This window comes from Falco punctatus (assembly GCF_963210335.1).
Source record: "Falco punctatus genome assembly, chromosome: 1".
Classification (NCBI taxonomy): domain Eukaryota; kingdom Metazoa; phylum Chordata; class Aves; order Falconiformes; family Falconidae; genus Falco; species Falco punctatus.
The window spans coordinates 18,331,668-18,356,027 of record NC_137580.1 but is presented as its reverse complement, the minus strand read 5'-3'; the positions used below and the strand labels follow the sequence as shown (position 1 = coordinate 18,356,027).

Below are 24,360 nucleotides of genomic sequence, written 5' to 3'. Positions count from 1 at the left end.
CGTGGGGCTGCCGGGCAGGAGATGGCACAGGACATGTCCCCTCCGCTTGGCTGCTCTTGACACGTATCTTCAGTGCCAGCGCTCACCCTCTCACCACAGCCCCTTTCTTGAGGTGTAACTCCAGCACCAGCAGGTTTTGCTCACGCTTGCCTTCTGCTCTGAGGGTTACCTGAATGCAGCCCAGCCCATGTGCCTGACCACAGCAAAGATGGGATTAGATGGAACCTGGAAGCTCATTGCAACCTTGACCTCATGCCACACCCCGACGGTTGTGTTTGTACGCAGCCCTAATGGGGCTTCATCAATATTTGCGCAGCCGAGTACATGCTGCAAGTTACAGCTGAAATTCTCTTTTAGCGACTGTGCCAAGTCCCAGGGCAGATGAGCCACCCCGTGACAGGAAGCAGGTGACCTGCTTGGGGGTTTCTGCTTGGGAGTGGAAGGAGCACACAACCCCTGAGGCAGCACTGCATTTCCTAAGGGCCCCACCAATTTCGGGGAAAAAAAGGTAAAGATCCAGTCCCTGCTGCATGACAAAGCCTGAGAGCCTGGAAACAGCCTACAGGACAGCGTACAAATACCTCTTCTCAGGTGGTGTTATTCCAGATAGTTCAATGTGCTGGGAACAGTTAAGAGACAACAGACAATCGGGTCTTAGGGCTAAGTTTGACAGTCACCGCATCCTTGGTTTAGCCCAGCCTACAGCCAGCCACCAACCCCCAGTCCCTCACTGCTTTTGTGCTGCCCGGAAAGTACTAGTGGGGTCCTCTACTACCGGATCAGCAGGAGAGGTACCAAAGTCCACAGAAATGAGCGCAGCTCATGCCTCAGCACCCACCTTACCAAGGTTTCTTTACTTTCAGTTTTTCAAAACCATGGGTGGTTCGCCAACGGTTTCAACATCTCAGATCCCTGAATCTGCCTGGAACTGCTGTTGCTGCTATACCCACAGGGAATGCTAAAATAGAATAAAAATTACCTTGTAATTTCAGGTAGAGAGGTTCAGAATGGCGTACCTCTTTACAGGGCAAGTTACTCTTCTTACACCATGTACTTGTCAGAAATCAGATTAAGGAAGTCCAAGTAACAGCAGTACAAAAAAAGATACAAAAGGATCTCAAGTATGATAAAGATCAACAGGAAGATGTGTATCCACGTGCCTGTAAAGAGCATTCACTGCAGTTCTCCAGCCAGGAAACTGCACAAACAAAATCATGGGAACACCAGTAAGATTAGGCATTTGCTCGTCTTCCCAGCCTTGCTCTTACACTCAAACATGAAGTCCACACCCACTTCCCACGTAATTCTGAAGGCTGGTTCCCAATGATTTTTGCCACTCTCCAAGGGCTTGTCAACCATGCAAAGAAGGAAGGAACAGCACTATCTTTGTAACCAACAGGTCAGAAACCTCCAAGCTCTGGGAGTCCAATTCCACCCTCTCTGGCAGGCACCCTAGGGGGTGGTGGGGAGGCATCTCCCACTCTACTGTGTGCGATTCCCATGTCTGTCAAACAGCCCCAACTGTGGACGAATGCACATCAAGACATGACTTCTGGCACACGCAGGTCTTCAGACATATCTCGGCAGAAACAAGGAGAACTTAATGCAAAATCTGAACAAAATACTTAATAGGTTTGGTTAAAGCATTGTCCTTGTCACATTGGGCTGATATTGTGCTATTAAATTGTGATTTTCACATGCAAGAACTTGCCACGGCTTCCCTTCAAGCTTATGTCAGCTTGCATTTTCTTTTTTCCCCTTAAATCAGCTTGGTCATTAAGCCCAAAGTAATCAAATCTCTCTGTGCCCTTCCGTTTGACAGCACTCCTTTTCCACTGATGAGGCAACCAGAAACGCTGAGGGGGGAGGTATTTTGGAAATGCTGCCCCGAGTGAATAGCTGGAAATGCCAAGTGAAACACCGCTGTAATTCTGACGTGTGATGCACAAAGCTCTTTGCTTTGGGAGATTTTTAAAATAAAACACAGCCGTCAGTCTAACTCGTAACTGTTTATTGTAAATCACTCAAGAGTTTACACATCATTAATGGCAAAGTAACACTGTTAAAACACCTGCTGGATGAAATACAGAATAAAGACAACTCTTTTATATTATATGGCGTCATTTAAAAAAATCAAGAAACAGAACATAAAAGAAACCATTTAAATTTTATTTTCCAGTTCTTTCCTGAAAATATCTGGGTCTGAGTCTCAGTTATCTCAAGATCCCTGCCTTGCCCAGGGCATCGGGCCACACAGCTGGGAAACAGGCACTGCCTCTCTGAGGGACAAGGCAGTGACCTTCTTTATAAATGAAAATCATGCCCTCTATCTTCAAAAGTGCTCCAGTGCTGACAGTACAAAGCCTCTCTCCTGCACTGGCTAACGTCTAACACAAAGGGCTATATGTCCCATTAATTCCACATGCCTTTTTTTTTTTTTTTTTTTTTAAACAAGGCAACTGTTAAAATTCAGATGCTACATAACTGTCTTTATATTTTGCTCAGAAACCAATGGATGTTGCATGCAGCTGAAATATTAGTAGAGACTCTGACTTAGACAAAGGTCAGTTTTCTAAGACCCACTAGTCAAAGGCAGAAAAAAAGAAATTAAGAGGCCTCTTGTGCAAAAGGAGCTAAAACATGCATGCATGGATGGCCATGACTGATTAGGATATAACTTAGGTCTCCAAACATTGAAACCGAAGCTTTATTTGGCTTAAGACATGGTTGAGCTCTGTACCTTTACAAATTACGATGCATACGCAACACAAAGGAATCATCTCAACATAGCATCGGATGGTATTTTGGCCTGTACAGAGACTAATCTTCAACACAAAAGCCTGCTCAGCAGTAAATGGTTTTCATATTTAGCAAAGACGACAGAGCACTGGGCTGGCTAACAGGGCTAACAAAAACAAGAAAGCAACTTTTCAAACTAATGTCTGACTAAGTTTAGGCTGATTTTCCCCCTTGGTCATTCTGGTTTTCATCGGTGTCGTTACTGTCCTTTCCATTAGTCTGTGGCTGAAACAACACATTAGGCCCTGCCCCATCCCCTCTGAGGGATGTGTCTCAAAAGCATATTTCATTAACAGTAGGAACAAAAATCTCCCCTAACTGCACTTGGAAAGGATAGTTAAGTTTCTCCAGCCTGCCAAAGTTTACCATGAACAAGCAAATTACAATGTATTTCAGACATGAACTACAGTGACTAAAATCAAATCTCTCTCCTGTTTAACTATAATATTAAATAATATATAACATTTTTACACTTAATAGTCTGAAGTTTGGACATAAGACACCTAGTAAGGAAAAAAAGCTGGGGCCGAATCTGTTCCTAGGGAATTAATTTGGCCCAACTGATCTGAAAAAGCTAATTTTACCCAGAGGAAAATAAATCCACCACAGGCACAGGGGTGCATGCACACCCACCCACCCACGTTCACGACAGTGCTGGCAGAGCAAAGCGTTACTTTTCAAGCACTGCCATCTCCAGTCCTTTCTTTGCGAGCCTCGATCATATCCTTCGGAGCCTGCCTGCGGTCAGTGACCAACCCCAACCAAAACATGAAGTCAATGAACCAGGTGGTGGGGTTAAACTTCAGGCCCAGCTCGCTGGCTGAGTAGTCGAATGGGAAGGTGTGGTGGTAGTTGTGGAAACCCTCACCTGAAAAAGAGAGGGAGTTTAAAGACCAAACGGCTGGCACATTTGTGAACTTAAGAACACGCGGGTGGGACACCCCAACACCTGCTTCCCAAGTCCTGAATTCAGTGCAGGTTATGCTCCACACCTGGCTAAGGGAGACCTCTGTGGCAGACCCACAGCAGACTCCATTTCAGTGCTTTGGGCCTGGCTCCCCAGTAGGAAGAAGGGGCACACCCCACCCCTTGTGCTCAGGGAAGAAAACAGTCAGTGCTTGAGGAGGGGACACACTCAACCGAGTGAGAAGCAGAGTCACTTCTGCTGTGCTGTCCCCAGCCAACTGTTGAGAAGAGAGGGCTGCTACTGGGAACACATCTCTGCCCAGAGGCTACACGGCATTATCTCAGTGTGGGCACCATGAATAAAGCCAGGGAGCCTTCCTCTAGGATGTGCAAGCTCCGGCCTCTTCCATGCCTTGGCTCCAAGTGGTGTCCAGCTGCAGGTGCCCAAAGCCCTGACCAGGGTGCAGGAGGATGGGGTGTCACTCTGAGTTTGCAAAGCTCTACCCAGAGCTACAGCACTTACCAATGGCTCCCACAGTGACAAAGGTGTTCTGCCTGGGGCTGATGTACTTGTCGTAGGGGCGGTTCCCGTACATGTGAGCGGCGCTGTTGACCAGCCAGGTGACGTTGAGGGAGATGGTGTACCGGAGAATGGAGGCAAGGAAGTAAGCGTTCCACAGACTCTCGCCCCAGAGGTACCACGGCACAAAAGTAGGGATCACAAAGCACATCAGCACAACTGAACTCTTGTAGTACCTGTGGGGAAAGGACACCGTTACTATGGTGGGAGTAACAGCTAGGATGAAGAGAGGTGGGATCTCTGGAGACTGCCAGAAAACTCTGGCATAACCTGGGTTGGTCCCATAACCAGGACAGCAGGGAATGTTTCAGATATCCACAATCATGACATAATTTTTCCAAGTGTAATTCAAAATACGAAGACAACTTGAAACCCTGAAGCAGCAAGTTAACAGCGGAGCTAAACAGCTGAGACCCAGTCTCAAAGCCAACGTCTTGAGCTCAGCACCTTTAAACCTGGGGAAGGGCACAGCTAGCTGCACACTCTGTGCCTAGGGTCCAGCTCTGGGACCGGAAAAGCCCGGGGCTTGGCGTGGCGTTGGTGGAGCTGTGTCAGAAACACCTTCACCGCTAAGAGCTGGCACAGACATTCCCTGTGTCCAGATCAGAAGGGAACCCGCAGCACAGGGCAGGAGTGCTCCTTTCTACGCCACTGCTGCCACGTGAGCTCCAACAGCACCAGCAGATCCAAAGCAGCTGCCAAGAGACCACAGGCACATGCTGAGAGCGAGGAGAAAGATGCACCTTGGCCTGGGAGCCAGGATTACTGCTGCTGTCCCAGCCCACTGGCTGGCACTACCCTGCCACTCCTTCAAATATCGGACAAAATCAAGTGTGCGGTCCAAAATGGGGAGGGAGGAAGCTGAACAGTCTGAGAACAAACAGGAAAACTTCACGCTACGGCTAAAGCCACACAACCATGTAAGGGAGGGAAGAGAAAGCGCAGGATGCAGGGAGCACAGAGGTGAAGAGCAGTGACCAAAGTGGGAGAAACAAAAAGAAAAATCATGCTGGGAGAATTAATCCAAGGCAAGTGGAGAAGAAAGGGAGCAGCTCAGCAGCAGTGGGGAGGCAAAGCCAAGAGAGAGGAAATATTACTCTAAAGGGAGAAGAGGCTAACTGCGCTCAGAAGCGGAGAGCAGCAAAACCTGTGAAGAATGAGTCTTGGGAGAGGACGCACTTCGTCTGTGCTGGCCCTCAGGTGCCAAAGATGAGTTTGTAAAGTGAAATGTGCTCTTCTGCATTAAGGCCGTTAGTGATTACAGCATTTGCTCCAATGATCAAAGGAGAAGGCCAAGATGCCAGCAACTTCTGCTGTGGCTGTCTTCACAGCCGGCCCTAGATTTTTGGAAGAGCAGAGGGACAAGGACAGGGCTCACTGCTTGCGCAGCAGAGCCTGCAAGGCCAGTCAGCAAGCATCAGCAGCGTAGCAATAGCAGAGGCCAGAAGAACAGCAGTCCTAATGCCTGCAATCAAGGTGGCATGGATACCTTAAGGGAGAAAAGGGAAAGATAAAAGTATGGAATAAGCCACAACCAGACAACCCACCTCGTGTGAGGGCCAGCGCTCCCACTTACTTTCTTTGGAACCTGACAACAGGGTCATCCAGCAGGTCAGTGAAATCCAGTTTCCTCCCCTTCTCTATGACATCCCGATGCTTGCGCACAAACAGCCAGCCGATGTGGGCGAAGAAGAAGCCCCGGCGGGCATTGTGTGGGTCCGCGTCCGTCTCAGAGTACTTGTGATGCACACGGTGGTCTCTGCTCCACTCGTAGATGTCGTTCTGCACAGAAAGCATGCAGGGTGAGAGGAAAGAGGTTGGGTGCTGCTCCAGCAGTACCACCCCCAGCTCCTTCCCCTCACAGTAACAACAACAAACCCCTCTGACCTCAAAAAAGGTTATTGACTAAAGACATCCTGAGGTACCCCAGCTTTGCAGCCAGCCAGCCCATGACACTGCTCCTGTCAGCGCCCACAGAATGGGGCATGCTCTGGGGACTGGTGACACAGATTGGACATGTCCCAGAGCTGGAGATGGCTGGACACCAACAGCTTCTTGGGAGTTACCATCACCAGTCTGCCCTGGTCCCATGTCCTCCCTGGGTGTTCACTGTACGAGGACGGACACTGGGCTGGAGGGACCAGGTACACACACATTTACACTGTTATTCTATGACCCTGCCAGGGGGGAGCTTGCACATTTATTTTCAGGGCACTACTGTGCACAGGCACCCAGTTCTGGCATCCTTTTTCTAAGCTGGTTGTGGCTGGTTACCACTGATGCCCTCCAGGCACAAAGGCAGCACTGAAAATGGGACAGAGCTTGTAGAACACTACACACGCCTTTTCCTAATCTGAACAAGAGCTGAACCTGCTCAGCCTTTTGAGGGGATGCATCTTCCACACTAAAACCAGCACCTCCATTTAAATTACTGCTCTGGTCTGCAGGGATGTGCACAAGAGCACAGTCTTTGAGTTCTTAAAGGAGGCCTACAGGGAATACACGGAGGGACTCTTTTATCAGGGACTGTAGTCACCGCAGGATGAGAGATAGTGGCTTTAAACTGAAGAGGGTAGATCTAGACTATGTATCAGGAAGAAATTCCTTACTGCGAGGGTGGCGAGGCACTGGAACAGGCTGCACAGAGAAGCTGTGGATGCCCCATTCCTGGGAGAGTTCAAGGCCAGGCTGGATGGGGCTTTGAGCAACCTGGTCTAGTGGAAGGTGCCCCTGCCCATGGCAGGGGGGTTGGAACTAGATGACCTTTAAGGTCCCTTCCAACCCACATCATTCCATGATTCTATGATGAAGACACTAAAGGAGATGTGCCTGTTTTATGGGAAATCAAGTCTTGCATTTGCAGCCAGAAAGGAATAAAAGTCTCAGACCCATCACATCAGCTCAGCATTGGATCCAGATAGGATACAAAGCAAGTTCAGTCCTGTTGCTGTTCAAGCTGTCAGCAGGGAAGGGGGACGGGAATGCCTTATGGCTGTAAATGGGATTATGTGGATTGCAGGGAGTAAGGGATGGACTGCAATTTCAGACCCAGATCCATCAAGTGAGACTTTTTGAGTTTTCTCAGCTGCAGGGATTTCAGCCCCCCAGTTTGCTCTGCAGGATGCACTGGCTATTGGACTAAACTTGTGGGTTTTGCAGTGGTGCTAAGCTATTAGTGCAGGGCATTGTAAGCACGTACAACACGACACAAAACACAGGCCACACACTTGTCTGTGAATTTAAGGGCCCAACACCAGCACCAAAACATGGAAATGTTAGTTAATGCCAAGATTCACAAAAGTGTGAACTTTAATCAGAGAATGCTTAGCGGAGTGTGCTTTCCTCTGCTGTTTCCAACTTTGTACAGCCAGGGAGGTACACATGCAGTAATAGCCAAAGAAAGGAAGGGCTCAGGTTACTTTTAGGAACAACAGTAGCACCCACAGCCACCAACCACAGCAGCTTTGCTGCTAGCAGAACCAAGCCAGCCATTTGCGGTGTCCCTGTGAAGTAACCGCAGTGCAGCAGCCATCAGGGCACTGAATATATTGCGGGACGCGGTAAGCCCAGGCTAATGACAACTGTGTATATCTGTATTTTGTGAGACAAAAAGCCCTAGGCTGAAAGCATCGCCGAAGTCATTGCTCTTTCTCTCAGCTGCCAACATTGCCGCTGTTGCTGCTGAGGGGACTTCAAACTACAAAGAGCAGCTAAAGAATCCAGCTCAAATGCCTCTGTGTCCAATTTCAGCCTTGCAAAGATGCTCTCTGCCTGCCAGAGCCCACAAGGGACAAGCGAAGAACAAAAGCCCCTGAAAGATGTCGGCTGTACTGCACTCAGTTGTGCTCAGTCCTGTACCGTTGTCACGTCATGGCTGCAGTGACACTGGGAGTGGGCTGGTGATGAGGGTAAGATTTTTCTGCAGCACTGACTCATCTATGCCATTGAGAGGAGGCAGTAAATATCAGCCCCTTACCAGTGCTCCAGTATGTTGCACCTTAACTATCCCACTGCACAAGAGAATAAACCGAGCAAAGCAAAGCAAGCCTCCAAACTCTTCAGTGAGAACAAGGGGAGTTCTTTATCTTGCTGCCATCTTATTTTTTTCCTGCAGAGAAATGAAAAGGAATGAAAGCCTCTACACTACTTCAAATGGCTTCAGTGGGAATATCCAGAAGACTTGGAAAAAGCCAAGATTAAGTCATTTAAAAATAAAACAGGGTAATGCAAGAAGCACAGCTAGGAAAGATCCTCTTTCTTAACCAGAATTTTTTTTTTCAACTGAAACTATTGATCAGTTTGTCACAAGAGCAGTAGATGAAATTATTTGTGGGACGGCAGATAACCATGTCAAAGCAATGAGACTGTGAGACATTAACTTGGCTTTTCATACCACAGCAAGCACCTGCAGGGCTGGTAGAAAACATGATTCCCCAGATGAAAGGGTTAGAAAGCTGTGAAACAGCTGAATTGCATCTAATTAAAACCCACAAAGGCTAAGAGGAAATAAAGGCCAGAGGCCAGAACTGTTGGCAATAAATACACCAAGAACTGGAGCGCTGCACATGCAAATATGAAATATGCTCCGAGCCTATTAATAGCAACTACTTTTCAGGAACACCTCGCTCTTGATAAGAGTTTCAGGTAAACACAGGAACGAAATCCCTTCCAAAGCAGAGTGACAGCATCATGCTTTGACACTGATGCAGTCACGAGGTTTCATTAGCAGCTCCCTCAATAAACCTTCAGACTGAAACGTGGCAACAAATTGGGCTACATAACCACCTCGGTGTGCTGACACAGATTTCCATACAACCACCATTACTGTGTGCAAATGCTCACAGCAGAGCCTCAGGTGAACACCACAGCTTATTTCACTGAGATGGCCAGGAGCAACAGTACAACGCAGTTAGCAGAGGAGACACCAGCACGTCCCAGCTGAGACGCTGAAACTTAAACACTTGGAGATCAAGTAAGCCAGGTATTACCTATTTCTGAAACAGATACGTGACAGCAAGAAACAGTCTTTCAAAACTGTGAGAGCTTCACTCTAGATAGAGAGAAGAAACACAGCTCAGCATGCTTCAATCATAAAAAATGCACTGGGCAACAGAACAAAAAAGGGCTGCACCTTCAGAGGAAGGACAGCGTGTCATAGCCCATGCAGCATCAGGTTAAAACTCTTCAGCAGAGTCTCCCCTGCCCTTCAAGAAGTCTGAAGATTTCCTCAATATTCAGCATCCAGGGATGCTCTAGGTATCTCCAATGCTATCTCTTCCTCCCACAGCCAACACGAGGGAGATGGACATGAAAACTCATTCACTGTCTGCTTGTGGTGGTGAAAACAGCCTTTAGCAGGCAATGGATGTCACAGTAATTAGAAGCTTCAGGCTACTTAAGAGTAAGTGATTTGGCCTTTCATTTTTTTTCCGATAGGAAGGGCGCAAAGGTGGCTTGAAGCTACTTTGAAGTACTTTCCTGCCTCAGAATCACACCATGTCCTCAGCCAAAAGCAGTGACGAAGCCAATGCAGCTGAAAGCAAAATCCATAGCAACAGGGGAGAAGCACACAATGAAATCCCAACATGCAGGCTCAGTGCACCCAGCTCGGCGCATTCATTTAAATTACTTATGAAAGATAAGATTGGCTGTAAAACAGGAGGACAGTACCAGGAGGTTCTCAAAACTCAAACACTTGTTTAATATGCCAAGCAAAGGGCTTGTAAAGCTCTGCAAGGAACTGAGCAGCACAAAACAGCTGGGATATAGCTCAGAACAAAGGAAAGTTATAGTCAAAATGGACACATTCCCATATTCAAGCAAAAGCACTGTGCTCTTTGTAATGTCTAAAGGGATTAACAAGATTATTTTTTTCCACCTTAAAAAAAAAAAAAAAGATCAAAGATGATAAGTGAACGGTACAGAAGTGGATAAAGGGACTCTCTTCAGCCTCTGCAAAGGTACCTGAATGAGAAGTCAACCAAACAGGCTGAAGGGCAAAGGCTAAAAATTCAATGCACAACACACACATGGTACTTGGTGTTACAAGGGGTTACAGCAGCCAAGCTCAGTCAGTTTAATGTTACTACAGGTTCATATCCCTATTTTGATCAGCCAAAGGAGTAACTAAATTCACACCAAGAAGAAGGGGTAAATCCTATCACCAGCTGGGTGTTACACAAATATTTTTGAGGTCTAAGACTTCCTATTCGTAAGTAGAGTGCTAGTAACATGCTTCTTTGCAAATGTATTTGAATTTTACTGGTGAAAAATGCTGTATAAAGCAGAGAGAAACTGAGACTGTGAAAGGACGGCTGCTCTCCTTTCTGGGCATGTCAAACCCTCCAACTGCCTGGATGGACAAAGAGACTTAATTGCAGAGACATATTTGCATCAAGTTGGCCTTTAGAAAAGTTTCCATGTTGTCCTGTGAAGTGTGGGGCCTGACCTGTGCCACAGATGGGCTGCTGGGGTGCTGGGCCCCTGATCTTGATCTGGGCATATTCAACTGGGTCCTTAATTATTGCGCCTGGACTAGCTAATGCATACTGTTGTGTGTGGGCTCTGCATCCACCAAGCTAGCAGAGTATGTTATCAGCAAATGTCTTTCTGCCAGTATTTTTTTTTTCTTTTGCTGTGTCTAAGCTGAGGGGATCCCTGCACAGGAGAGCAAGCTGTGCAGGGCACAGAGGCCAAGAATCTGGACGGGCAAACACAACCCCACCTGGAAAGCCATGGAGTTAGCTGCAGCCAGAAAGATCCGCAAAGGCAGCTTGGCTTTGTAGGAACGGTGGCTCCACAGGCGATGCGCACCAGCTGTCACGCCCAGCGCCGTCATCAGGAAACAGAAATACGCTGAAAGACAACAGAAACAAAACACAGGATGTGCCAGGGCCCAACTGCCATTATTTTTTCCTTTTTTTAAATGTAAAGATGACCATTGCCCCTGCCTGCTGACACTGCAGGGTCACTCAGAAGATGAGGCCTGGCAGACACGAGGCACGGTGCTCTGCAGCCCTAGGGACACACTGTTCCACTTCCCACCCCGGCACTGTTCAGGGGAGCCTGGCAGCACCGAAGCACCGTGCCATGACATGCTGCAGCAGTGTGCCTTCACCAAGTACAGCAGAGTGGAAGTTCATCACTTGTGCCAGAAGAGTAGCAACAGCTCTTCTTCTAACAGGACACGGCCAGTCTCCTCCAGACAGGTCTTTGCTAGAGTCCGGCCTGTCAGCTGGTTTCAGAGCATCATGTCCCACTCCTAAAGATACAAGCTGTGTCAGAGTTTCCACAATAAAAACTTCTCATCAGCAGCTCATGACTCGATAATAAAAACATGCCAGGAAGCAGAAGATTCACCCCCTTCCTCAGTTTCAGGAATTGCTTTTCCTTCCCTTAATTAAAAAACCGGCCAAGTAACCTTGTTTTGAGCATTTTTTTCAGATGGCCAACACAGCATGGAAGCAGGTCTGTTCCTTACTTACCACACTGGCACCACGCTAGGCACACAGCGCAAGTACATGCATCCTGCAGTGTACCCCCATGCTTAAAATATTTTAATACCTCCACTGCAGCATCGGTACATCTCTGGCTCTCTTCTCAGCAGGGGCCACACTCACACATGCTCGGGTCGGTTACCCTTGCATTGCCGGGGGGCAGGCAGATGGCTGGCTGGGCCAGCACAACGCGACAGTGGACCTGGGGCCCACGGGCTCAAGCCATACATCTGTGCACTGATTGCTTCTCCTTCGATGTGCTTGCTGGTTTTGTCTCTAGTGTCTTTGAATTCCTGTGTGATGGATGATCCGTTGCCTGAGTTGTTTTGACTTGCAACAAAGGAGAAGACTATGGGAAAGGGTTGGAAGAACAGTGCGTTAGAGCTGCTCCTCCTTCTGGAGACAGAGCGGCAGGAAAATGGAAACAGCTAGGAGGAAATTATTATAGAAGTCCCAAATAAACAGCACCACTTAAAACTACTCACATTCTACCCAGATGTTGTGATACATAGACTTTATGTCTCCCTACCATAGGTGTTGATTTCTCATACTGTGCCTAAAGTGTACAGGCTCATTTTACAAGTGTACAGTTAAAACAAGAGTGGATTCAAACAATAAAAATATTACAGGACAACCTCAAATGAGTTTGCACGGTTTGAAGTAATGTGCTGTTTAGTCAGGGCTCCCTGTCACCTGCACACATAGGCACCTCTTGGCTAAAACAGCCTATTTCAAATACCTAAACAGAGTTACCGGAACAAAAAGGGAACATCCTACCCCTAGAAGTTTTTTTTTCACCTGTGTCTGTCTGCACAACAGTCTGTCCAGCAGGGAACCCTGTAGACATGCAGTGGCTAGAAAGGAATTCACAATCAGCTTTTCCTAGTACATAACATAAACTATCTACATTTGTAAAAAGAAAGCAGAAAGATGTGTATGTAGGTGCGTGTCTACTCTGTGTCCATCAACTCCCAATGTACAGTGCTTGAAATTACAGCAGCTAAGAGAAAATACAATAGGGAGGTATTTGGTAAAACAACAGCGACTGTATTTCACGTTGATTGTCACCCCTGTGAACTGAAGGAGCGAATGGACCTTATCCACTCCACTGGTGGATCCATCAAAAACGGATTTACCCAAACCATTTCACATTATTTACATGGCTCAAATTCTCTTCATGCCCCCCACAGCAAACCAAAGCCTTTCTCACAAAAAGCAGCAGATAAATGGGCTCAGAATAGTCCTAGTAAAGATGACACATCTCTAAAACCCGCTTTGGACACCATCACTGAAGAAGCGATTCTCTTTTCAGCAGGCTGCAGTGTTCAAGCTACTCCCAGAGAAGGCTCATCTGTGCATTTATATCCAGTGAGCTGAAGTCTATAGCCAAATTCAGACTTCTGCCTGCTTCCTGAAGGGGGTACAGAAATGAACTGAAAATCACGCATTCTCTCTGCACGTTATTTTCAGATTACTCTCAGATCAGTAAAAATGCTGACACCACAGCAACTCACACTCCAGCCTCCGTCGCAGTCTTAAAAGTTCTTGCACATGCCTTGTCAGTGCAAGGACTTAAGACTTCTATGAAGTTAGGGAAAGCCTATCCTGTCATTTTCTGTATGTGATGTTGAGCTGTGCAGAAACATCACTAAATTCGGCCTTCCAAATTGTTGAAATGACTGTAATTGTGGAAACAGATCTGTGACACACAGATTACTGACATCCAGCTAACACAAAAATACTAAGGTTATAGTCCTGAATCATTACAAGAACATATTGCCTGTGGGCTTTATGACTGGTTAACCTCATGCTAGTCACAGGGGCTGAAATCTCCCGTCTTCAGCAGTGTCTTTGCTTCTTTAGTGCACAAAGAGGGGCTTTTCTCCCACTTCAAAGCAACAGATCATTTAGTTGACCAAGCGCTTTTCAAGGCACACATGCATCTTAATCATGATCGACTGCTTAAAACTGGAATTAAAGGTAAGTGGGTAGAATGAGACATATGCAACATTAAGGTTGATTTTGCCTTCCTTCTCTGTCCAGTGCAAGAAAGTAGCCAAGCGGTAGGTAACATATAGACCACATGGAACAGCTGCACCGAATACAAGGGATTTATGCCATTTGATTCAGCTCTTACAGAGCTCAGCTTAACAGAGACCCTTTCATTCAGCCCACTCCACACCACCAACATTGCAGCAGAATGGACAACAGGATTTTGGGAGTCTGGGGGCTGCCCTAGGGTCTACATGCCACCCTGTGTCCATACCTTTGAACAGTACCTCCCAGCATCATTCCCCATTCACACTTCCCACAAAGCGCTGGGCTACAAACAGGGCTTGGATCCGTCTGAAACGTTTCTGCAGGAGCCTTATCGCCGCACAGGCAGCACGTCTCTAGCCACCAGCCACGAGCAGGCAAGCTCAGCTGTACTTCGGGGCAGGGACTGACTGGTGGTGTGCCCCAGAAAAACGAGGGGGATGCCTGTTTCACAGGGGGCAGCTGGCCTCTGCCAGCAACCACAGTCGGGAACAAGGTGGCTCTCGCCTGCGTGGCTCGGTAAGTGGAGAGGCAGAAAGGCCAACTCAGGACAAACACCAGGCTGAGGAAATACCCTCAGAGCCTCCCAGATACATGCTGCCCTGATCACACGGGGCTTTTCCGGGACTTCCCCCAGTCACCACTGCAAGCTCCTGCCCTCTCCAGCCCTCGAGGGACTTGCCAGCCCCAGCCACCACCCACAGTGATCAAACTAAAATGGCTAAAATATACCCGTACAAGACACCTATTTTTTGGCTTTGCGGAGGAGGAATCCTAACAGTAGGGGTTTTCTTCATATAAATCCTGATGGCTGAAACATCCCCAGAAACAAACAAACTAAAAAAAAAAAAAAAATTACACAGGAGTTTGGTGACCAGAGCAGAAACAAACCCTGTCAGACAAACGCACTGTACAGTGGTATCAGATTTTTGTGGTTCTTACAGGAACTAGGGTGCCTCAAAACATTACTCGGCCACTAACTCCCAACGTATAAACAGCCAAGATGATAAACACTTGCCATGTAAAGATAGCTCTCAAGCTTGCTTTTGCCGAGTAAGTTATGAACTCATACCAAAAATCAGACTATCAACCATTTTAGTTTTACATTCATCATGCACAGTAACTACATGAGAAAGGAGCCACTACTTACCCACCTGGCTCATTTTTGGGAGGTGGGGAGTGAGTGTATGGGTGAACATCTCCATGAAACACGAAAGGATTACACCGTGGAGCAAAGCAGCTCAGTTAATAGCAATTTCCCCTTACACTGAAAATTCCCTCTTAGACCTGTAACTAAACAGGTCTCCTAAGGAACAGAGAATAAAACCCACAGTTACTGCAGAAACAGGGGGGAGGAAGAAAAACACCAGAAAAGTACGAATAAATAACCTGGAACCTGAACAGTTAACGATGCAGTTCTTTTTTAATTTAGTGAGGTACTTAATGTTCAAAGAGGAAACTGCTAAAATAGCCAGATTAGTCTTCTGCATGTTTTAGTGAGCTAGCTCTGCAACCAGGCTGACTTATCAAAGCAAATCACACTCGCAAGGAAACCGTAGCACTTCAAACTTAATCTATAGATTTAAGACTGAGCTGTGCTATCCATGTATATCTGCTTCACACACAATCACAGGCCACCATGAGCATCAGAGACTCTGAATTCAGAGCACAGATGACCATCTGCTTGATGAACAATATACTGCTTTTCCTCCCCTGAAGCGGTGCTGCAGGGCTGGCAGGAGCGCAGCTTGGGCGAGGGCTGTGTTGGAGTGTGGCGGAGGAGGTTGTCAGCAGCCACTGATGATGGATATGAAGGAAGAACAGCAAGTTGGCAGCGTCCCCACCTCCCCTCCAGGATGCCCAACTATGAGGCCAAGAGGCATTTCCACAGGGCTATTCTCACCAGGAGGCCAAGCCAGCACTGCCACCAAACTGCACCGAGAGGGCTGCTTGTGAAGCCAGAGGCGCTCGAGGGATAAGGAAGACGGAGCTAGGAAAGGGCTGGGTGAGGACTTGCTCGCCACAAGCCTGGGGACAGAGCACACATTGCTGCTGGGCAGGCAGGGCCAGTGTCCGAGAGAGCCAGGGCACGGGAATTCTGTCAGCAGTACAGCAGCAGTTCTGAAGCCACCAAGCTAAAGGCTGTATTCACACTAATACCAAAGTAAAAGAAATAAAGCAAGCAAGTAGTGAAACGAGGACTTCAAGAAGAAAAAAAATTAAAAAGCAAAAGCCAACACAGCAGAAAAAGCTGTCTGTAGAGACCTGGGATAAAAGAGGAAACAGAGCAGCCAGCGAACGGATCTGTGAAAGACAGCGGGTTTAAGGCTGGTATATCTGGTGTTGCGAAAAGCTAGAGCTGTGCAGCTCACAGTTTCATACTAAAGCCAGAGGGAGATGAGGAAGATCCTTTCAAGCCATCAACTGACTGGTTTACTCAGTTTTGCCTCACTCACGGACTGGAGGCAGCACGGAGCATCTGCTTCACGGAGCCGCCCGCCTGGCACGGAGCTGAAGCGTGCCACCGGGCTGAGAATGCACCCCAGCGCCAGCTCCGCAGCCCTGCGGTCCACCGACACCTGCGACAGGGCTCTCCTGCCACACACAGAGCCAAATGCGGCTCCTTCTCAGCATCAGCTCCCAACTACCATGTTCAGTGCAAGAGTCCAGACCCGCCCTGTTAACGCGGATACCCATGTTGTTAGGCACGTGTCACCCTCGCATGCTTCCGCACCTCCTGGATACTGTGGCACTGCATGGCAAGGTGCTCCACTGGCCTGCAGGGCCCTCTTGGGCATTCACTCCTGCTTCTGCTACTGAAAAATTGTTTCTTTCGAGAATTTACTTGGGACAAGAGCTGAATTATCTTCCCTAGCTCCTAGGATAGCGTGGGAATGCTGTGTGCCATGCCTGCTGCTCCCCAGAGCCAACAGCTCTCTTGGCCTGGACAGGTGGTGGAGCCCCAAATCTACAGTTTTAGAGGATTTCAGCTGGCTGTGGTTCGCTTTGAATTGCTGTCTGCTCAAAGCAACGATTACAGGAGCTTTAGCTTCAGTCAAGCCCACTTTTTTCTCATTTATCTGAACACGCTGGCTTCAGGACAATTCCCTAGAAACGTAGCCTCTGGACCTCCTTGTACAGTAACAGTCATGGACATGACCACAGCCATCCTCAGCTGTGCCCATCACAGCTGGGAGGGTGCCCACAGCTGTGCAGAAAGGCCCAGGAGGTGGCTGTCATCTCATCACCCCACCAGCTGCACCCTTGAGCACCACCAGCCAGAGCCTCCTGCCAGGGCCAGAGCTCTGCTCCCATCACATACACAACAAAGCGGTCCCAGCCAACAGCTCTAACTGCCATCCCAATTAAGACCCAAAACTCTGCAGGGATGTTTAGGGCTTGCTGCAGGTCCAGGAGAAGTCTGAGACCTGGGCACAAGTACCTGAAACAGCAGAGCCTCCGCCAAGATCTCTGGGCTCCACACAAACAGCAAGCCCAGAGCTGCCTTTGACTGGATGGTAACCCAGGACCCGTTTCAAAGAAGGATGACTTAACCCAGCAGAGCAGAGGTTTTAAGTGGGTTTGTCCTTGTTTCTCCCTATTCTTTCTCAAGACCTCAAGGCAGAATTACTCTCAAACAGGAATTTTTCATCACGTCTGACACCCTCCCTACTGCAAGCTCTGCAATACACAAACCACGTGTTAATGGAGTAAACTGGTGCGAGATGCCTTCATGGGAGTGGGACCCCAACACATCACTCCCCTGGGCAGGTAGCACGCTCTTTCCCCTGGAGCTCTGCAGAAGGTCCCGCAAGAGCATTTCCAACCGCAAGCTCACTTGACAGGGCACAGCATAAGCAAAATGCTTCTGAACTGGAGCAGTGGGAGAAGCATTTAAGAGAGGGAACAAAGAGGAAGAGGGGAGAAAAGAAAACAAGTAAGCCTGTGCAAAAGGACAAAAGGAAGAACCAGTGTACAGGGACAAGGAGAGGATGCAAGACAGACAAGACACACGAGGTTAAATTACCATGCAAACGAGGAGCCAGTGGGTTGCTAGGCTTCCAAGTACAGTGTGCCTGTGCACAGATGCTATTTATGGGAACATGCCAGAATCAATAGGCAGAAGACTTTTATTCAACATCCTTATTAATGATCTGAAACAAAGGCAAATAGAATATTAATTACAACTGCAGATGATGTTAGATTTGGAGCAGCAGTGGGAGAGCTAAGAAATACAAAAGGATCCATGCAGAAGCAGGGAAAGTAAGGCTCAAAAAGATCTGCCTGGATAGAAAAAGGAAATAAATGTAGTTCAGGGAGGTGATAACTGCAGACAGGGATCTGCAATGAGGACAAGATGCTTGGGGAAACGGAAGCCTGCAAGCAAGATCACCAACAGCTCATAAAATATTCTCAGTGTGGAATATGATAAGGCAGCAAGACATCAGTGTGATTTTGAACAGCCAGGCACAGAGGTATCATCTCACTGTCAAAGAGAAGCAATGAAAACTACACCAGGCAAATAATTTAAAAATGGATGGGATAGGAGACCAACAGCATAAAACACGTGAGCCATCTTTTTCAGAACAGCTCATTAACCCCATGGTTGGATTTCCAGTAAACCTTTAGTACGCCCAGAACCAAGCTCTTCTGAAAACATTAGTGTCCAGGGGAGTGACCTCATGGAGAAATAACCGCCAGTCTGTAGCTTCTTCACAGGCACCAGGAAATCATCCTCTGCTCTAAGTGGTTGCTTAAGCTGGAGCAGGTCTCTCCCTCAAGAAATTTCAACTCTGTTGTATGCTGAATATCACAATTAGAACTTCTTCTGTTTCTGAAACCTGGGACGACATTAGAAACATGATATGTATTTACTATTTGTGAATCCAGCAGATTCCAGATTGCTTTTGACATTTAATCTGGTTATAAAAAAACTCCAATCAACCAAAACAAGAAGCCCAACAAGCACTGGGTTCATTCTGCACATCTGAACAACATGCTGGCTCCTGAAAGAGAAGAGATGACTGGGCATCCTTCTTAGGCGCAGATTACAAGGAGTCACTGTGTTGAGTAGCAACTATCTGCACGTTACTAACGCCAAACATTGCAAACCACAATTATCTCCAAGGGATAAAACATCAAACATAAAAACAATAGCGGTGAAACAAATTCCGTTGCACACTCACAAGGGCGCTACTGTCAATATATAAAACACCTTTAAAATACAAATTAATGTCACACGACCGTTCCTGTGGGGTGATGACAGGCGGAGCCTGGAACCGACTCACAGCCAGTGCCTGCAGTCCCTGGCCGTGCGCAGGGGTGGTGAGGAGAGGAGGGATAGCAGGGCCGGGAGCTGGGACAGGAATCAGCCCTGGCCGGTCCCATCGCTGGCATCTCTCTCATACGTGACTAAAAACCTCACAGTCCCTTGCAGAAGCACGGGATTTGGACACTACATTGAACCACAGCAAGGTGACTACTTTGAACGCGGCACGAGCCCGGAGAGCTGTCATTGTCACAGTTTGGTCTGGGTGAGCTGTACCAGACACAGATCCCACCGCAGCCCCATTTTCCAAACAGGCTTTGGGACTAGACAAGTTTCATGGACATTTGAGCTTTTTTTGCATGTTACGAAATGCAACCAAAGTTCTTCTGGTCCTGACACAGCATATCACTGACTCACTTTCAAGTCATCTTAGGTCAGCCAACATGGGGATGTACAAGCACCAGAAAGCAAGGTAGGAACTCCCAGACCACTGCTGTCTCACCAGTATCAACAATGGGAAAAAACGCACAGGGGAGGGTGCTCACCACTCCAAACACGACAGATGACATGCCTCACGAGATGAGAATGGTGGCTCACCTAGCCCCACATTTTATCCCAAAAGGGGTAAGATAAGTTGCTATTCAGAGAAGACAAAAAAAATTATGAAGGGAAAAAAAAGAGGACACAGCCCAGTTACTGTTGCACTAGCAGTGTCTGTACACTGGTGGACTTGGCATTGGTACCTTGCACAGAGTACGTGAAAAGCAATTACCAAGGCTGGAGGCTGCCCCAGAGTTGTTATCAGACTTGTTCTTACCAGGAGAGATACAGATCTTGGATCAAGACAGCCACCAAGGGTAAGGGTCTCATTCTGAGGACATCAGCCTCATTTACTCCTGTTCTGGTGCAAAGCCCAGCGCAGAGCTCAGAACAAGCTGTGCGAGCATTGCTCTCTCCTAGGACTGGCCACTATCACTGACAGCTATAGCCCTAACACAGATACTGGCTGCTGCTGTTCCATGGCCTCAGGCCAGCAAGTAGGGGACCCCCAGCTGGGGCTGCCAGATCCCTCTTCAGACTGCCGAGTGCCTCCTGCCTCCCCACGGCATCCCCCTCGGCTGGCGCTCTGGCAGATGGAAGGGTCACAAGCCAGCACAGAAAACCAGGAGCACCAACAATGAAGCACAGACCAGAAAAACTTCCAGTGTGCTCACTGCGGTGAGAAACAAGGTGGGAAAAAAACCTGCATACTCCAGCCACAAAAACACACCCCGTTTGAGCCTCCTGTCAGTCTGATTTCTGGTTGCGGCTGCCTTTCTCCCAAGCTGTGTCACAGCCTCAGCCCACAGCTGCTTCCCATGCAAAACCCCGCTCACAACCAACCTGCGGCGTTATTTTCTATCAGGGAGGTGTTCCTTGAGCGGTGTCTTTGGCTTCCAGTTGCTATGGTGGAAAAACCTTAGCTCTCCTACTGCCATCGTTTTGATGACAGCTTCAGAAGCATACGGCGCCCTGGGTCTGCTGGAGGTCTCACTGCTGGGTGATGACATTTCCAACACTGTTTAGCCTACAAGATCTGACACGTTCCCAGCCCCAGGTGGGAGTGCTTGAAGCTACATTTGGCAAAGGCTTATACATGTTTGCACACACACTGTGTATCTAGCAGTTCAAGGATCAGGAAGCAAGATAAAGGAGAGAACAATTTCTTAACAAGATGGGAATTCTAGTGATGTTAATGGCTAACAAGCCCATTTTTTGCTTGGGGAAGAAAAATTAACAAACACAAGGGCTGTGCTTTACCTGTAGACATCTGTTACCTCTTCAACAACAGAGCAGCTGAAAATAACTGGCCTTAAAAGCGCTGTTGCAAGATGAAAACATATTGTGACACGACACTGTTTGGTGAAAATACTCTCTCCACAGCTGGAGTAGCCAGCAAAGCCTCAAGCAAACCTCTGTGTGACAGTCTAGCAAGAAATTTTCATCTCAGCACAGGCCATTTTTTTTAATCCCCGCTATAAAGGGATACCACAACTGGACTTATTTGTATAACTAACTATTCGAGGATTAAAAATAACAGGGTTGGACATGCAACATTTGTTCCATTTCCACACCAGCATTTTACCTCTGTTTATTCAGCCAGATCAAAATTGCTGGCAAGGTAATTTTAACAACTGAACACATAAACCCCAACGTCTTCCATCAGGCTGCATAAGAAATGCAAAGAATAAGCTGGTCAAGCACAAAACGAGCACTGCAAAGCTGACTGATCTATAAATATGTAACACTTCTGTATCTTACGGTGAGGATTTTTTCCTTTCTAAAAATTAAATTACATCTGCATATCCTGCAACTGCCCTTTCATCCTCACTTTGGGTTTTTGCTGTTATTCAGTGGCAGATTTAGGACTGATGAACCACATCAGCTAATCTGACCAAACCAGGGAAAGCACCTCCAGTAGTGTTGAGTGGTGCCTAACTCCATTCCCACTGAAATTCCACTTCAGTAGCTGCACCATGCTTTGTCTCTTATGAACACCTCAAGAGATCCTCCACTTCACTGTGTACACTGACAGTGGCAGAAGATTCTCTCCTGATTCAACGTCAGGGCTCACACCAGAAATGCAGCCAGTAATTTCACGGTGCCTGGTACCACAACATTTTTTTTGCACTATCACTAGTAACACCAAGTTTGGGGATATATTTTCTTAAAATGCCATCTGTACTCTCAGAAAAAAAAGTTTTCCTATGCCAAATGAGACCAACACTTGGTCTACCCAATCATCTCATTTAAAAATGCTGACGGATGTCATGCCGTGCATTGGTGAGAGGGCCAGGGTCAACATGCAGCACTATTAGATCTAGATTAGCTATCAAGTCTCCAGTACACATCTCTGCCTCTGTTACCCTCCAGGGCAACCTTGGAGATCTCAACCTGCACAGTGGAGAGACATGAGGAATAGTAACATGGACTTAATCCACACCATCCTCCCCAAAACCCCTCATTTCCTGACCTGCAACTACATTTACTGAGGAGGGAGAAATTTTCCACCTTATTCCCTAAATTGCTGCCAAGAAGAAATGTTGAATTGGTGTTCTGGCCCTGGGGTCGCTGGGAAGGAAACACTTCTCCGCTAGCAGACGGAGTCGATCGGCCAACCCACTGTTTGCTGAGCCCTGCTAAAAAGGCTGGCATCAAAAGCACCTTGGGCTGGATTCAAACTAGCAACTGAGAATTAAAAAGCACCTGTGTGCAGCAGCACCGATCCCCCGAGCTGCCCACCGTACAGTGCCTGCCAGCTCTCGCGCGCCGCCGCGCATTCCCGTGAAGATCAAATGTGTGAAATCTCAGGCCAGAAGCAGGTTCATCTAAAATTAGATCTACACACTCTCTGAGCTGCTCTAAATTGAACCAAGAGAGAAAGAGATAAGAGGAAGCACATCAAAGGCAAAGGGGAAGCAGAAATTTAGAGCTGCAGAGAGTTCAGAGTCGGCCCTTTTCCTGCCTCTCCGCACCGCAGTGAAGGAGCTCCAGGAGAAGCCATCTGTCACATCCTCTTGGCCCCGCCATCACCAGCTCATGCAATCCAGGCTGTCTCTGCCTAGATGCACACGCGCCTGCGTATGCATTTTCAGGAATATTCCCCAGAGCCAGCCCTTTTGGCTGAGTATACAAAAGCCTTTATTCCGGTTGGAATAGCAGAAACGTTCACATTGACAACTGCAGCCAATGTGACATAAATAAAGCCAATAGAGCAATGGAAATTGCGGCTGACAGCAAGTATTCCAGCAAATGCTAAAATTCCCCTAGGAAGCAAATACAGATTCCCTGAACTCACCAGCAACTGAAGATTGCCTTGAGATGCCAAACAGTTTACATATATTTTTAGATCAAAAGAGAAAGCTGGAAGATGCTCTGGTTTCTCTAAAATTTTTGATGCTTATGTGTAGCCTCTCTCAGCTAAGCCGGGTCCTGTGTCATCACAAAACCAGGGGCAGATTTCACTTCTCTCCCAGTGACCTCACTGCTGTCCTCAATCTGCATGTCGGCTAGGGCTCTGGTGGTTTTCAAGTGCTCTATAAATGCCAAGAAAGAATTAATGCCGATTTTGTCTCTTTTTTTCAAGGACGGAGCAAAGAAATAGTGCAGTTAAGCCATTAGCACGGCACTCCAGAGCCCTGCATTCAGTGGGCAGCTTTGCCTCAAGGAAGAAGGATTAGCTATTTAGCACCCCTACCCATTGCTGGACAAAGCTTCCCCTGCGTGCAGCTGGGTACATGCCAGGGGAATGGCTTCACCCCACCGCTCACACCGTGCACGCTGGCAAGATCACCCAAAGCAGAGACACAAGGAATAGCAGCTTCTTGGCTATTAGTGACAAAGACATGGCATGCTACGTGCTTGTGATTTGGACGAACCGAAAGCTTCCACCTTTTACCATCTCTAGGCACAGGAAAGAGCAGGGCTCAGCAGGGACTGCTGAGCCTCCAAGGCACGATTCCCTGGGGAGGCAGCAGCACCTCTGTCCCAGCTCCCCACCGAACAGGTTCCATCCCACAGGGCAGACCCTGCTCGGAGGTGGTGCCCTCCCAGGCCAGCCAGCGCCTGACGAAGCAGAGCTCTGATGGATTTGATTTCTCAGGACTTCAGACTCTGGAGGACACTGCCATCCCTCTGTATCACTGCATCTTGCCCAGATGCTTTTTACTCTTTCACTTGTACACTGTCAGCTCCTACACCTTTTCCTCCCCTTACCAAAACCAGAGCTCAGAAAAACCTGTTACAAAAAAAGGCCTCTCCCAGTTTTCTCTCCTTCTGGCAGTTTGAGCCTCAGAGCTGGGCTGCAAGTGCTGCACCTCTTTAAAATTAGAAGGCACAAGGCTCTTGCATCCAGCCGAACATGTGGCGAGGCCAGTCTGCTACCGCGAGCCCTCAGGTTAGAGGATGGTGCCAGGGTGAAGGACACGCTTGTCTCCAGTGCAGTGGGCTGGCTGATGCTGTCAGCTCTCCGGGGGGACTTGGATGGTGGCTGCTCAACTCCCCCAACGACCAATTGGCTGCACCGTCCAGCCCAAACAGCCCCAGCTCACTGCTAGGTGTCACAGCGAGCTCTGGCACAGGGAGGATGCCCACACATCGAGTCTCTGATTCCACCTACTCAGCAAGATGTTTTTCGTATTTCCCCCCCTCCCCGACTTCCCCACCACCACCTGTGCATACACCGCATAAGGAGGCTGGTTTTCATCGGCCTGCTGAAGAGCGGCCAGGCAGGT

The 24,360-nt window shown here is 48.0% G+C and overlaps 1 protein-coding gene across 2 annotated transcripts in view; it reads right to left on the bottom strand.

The window, feature by feature from the left end:
- Positions 1-1,990: 1,990 nt before the first annotated feature.
- The window catches only part of SCD5 (stearoyl-CoA desaturase 5), a 31,518-nt gene continuing 9,148 nt past the window's right edge, over positions 1,991-24,360 (bottom strand). For both annotated transcript variants that reach the window (XM_080393393.1, XM_080393394.1), the window contains exons 2-5: positions 11,010-11,140; positions 5,862-6,067; positions 4,229-4,461; positions 1,991-3,667 (exon numbers count right to left, since the gene is read on the bottom strand). In XM_080393393.1, coding sequence (XP_080249519.1) covers positions 3,477-3,667; positions 4,229-4,461; positions 5,862-6,067; positions 11,010-11,140 — 761 coding nt within the window. In that variant the 3' untranslated portion in view covers positions 1,991-3,476. The remainder of the gene's footprint in view (positions 3,668-4,228; positions 4,462-5,861; positions 6,068-11,009; positions 11,141-24,360) is intronic.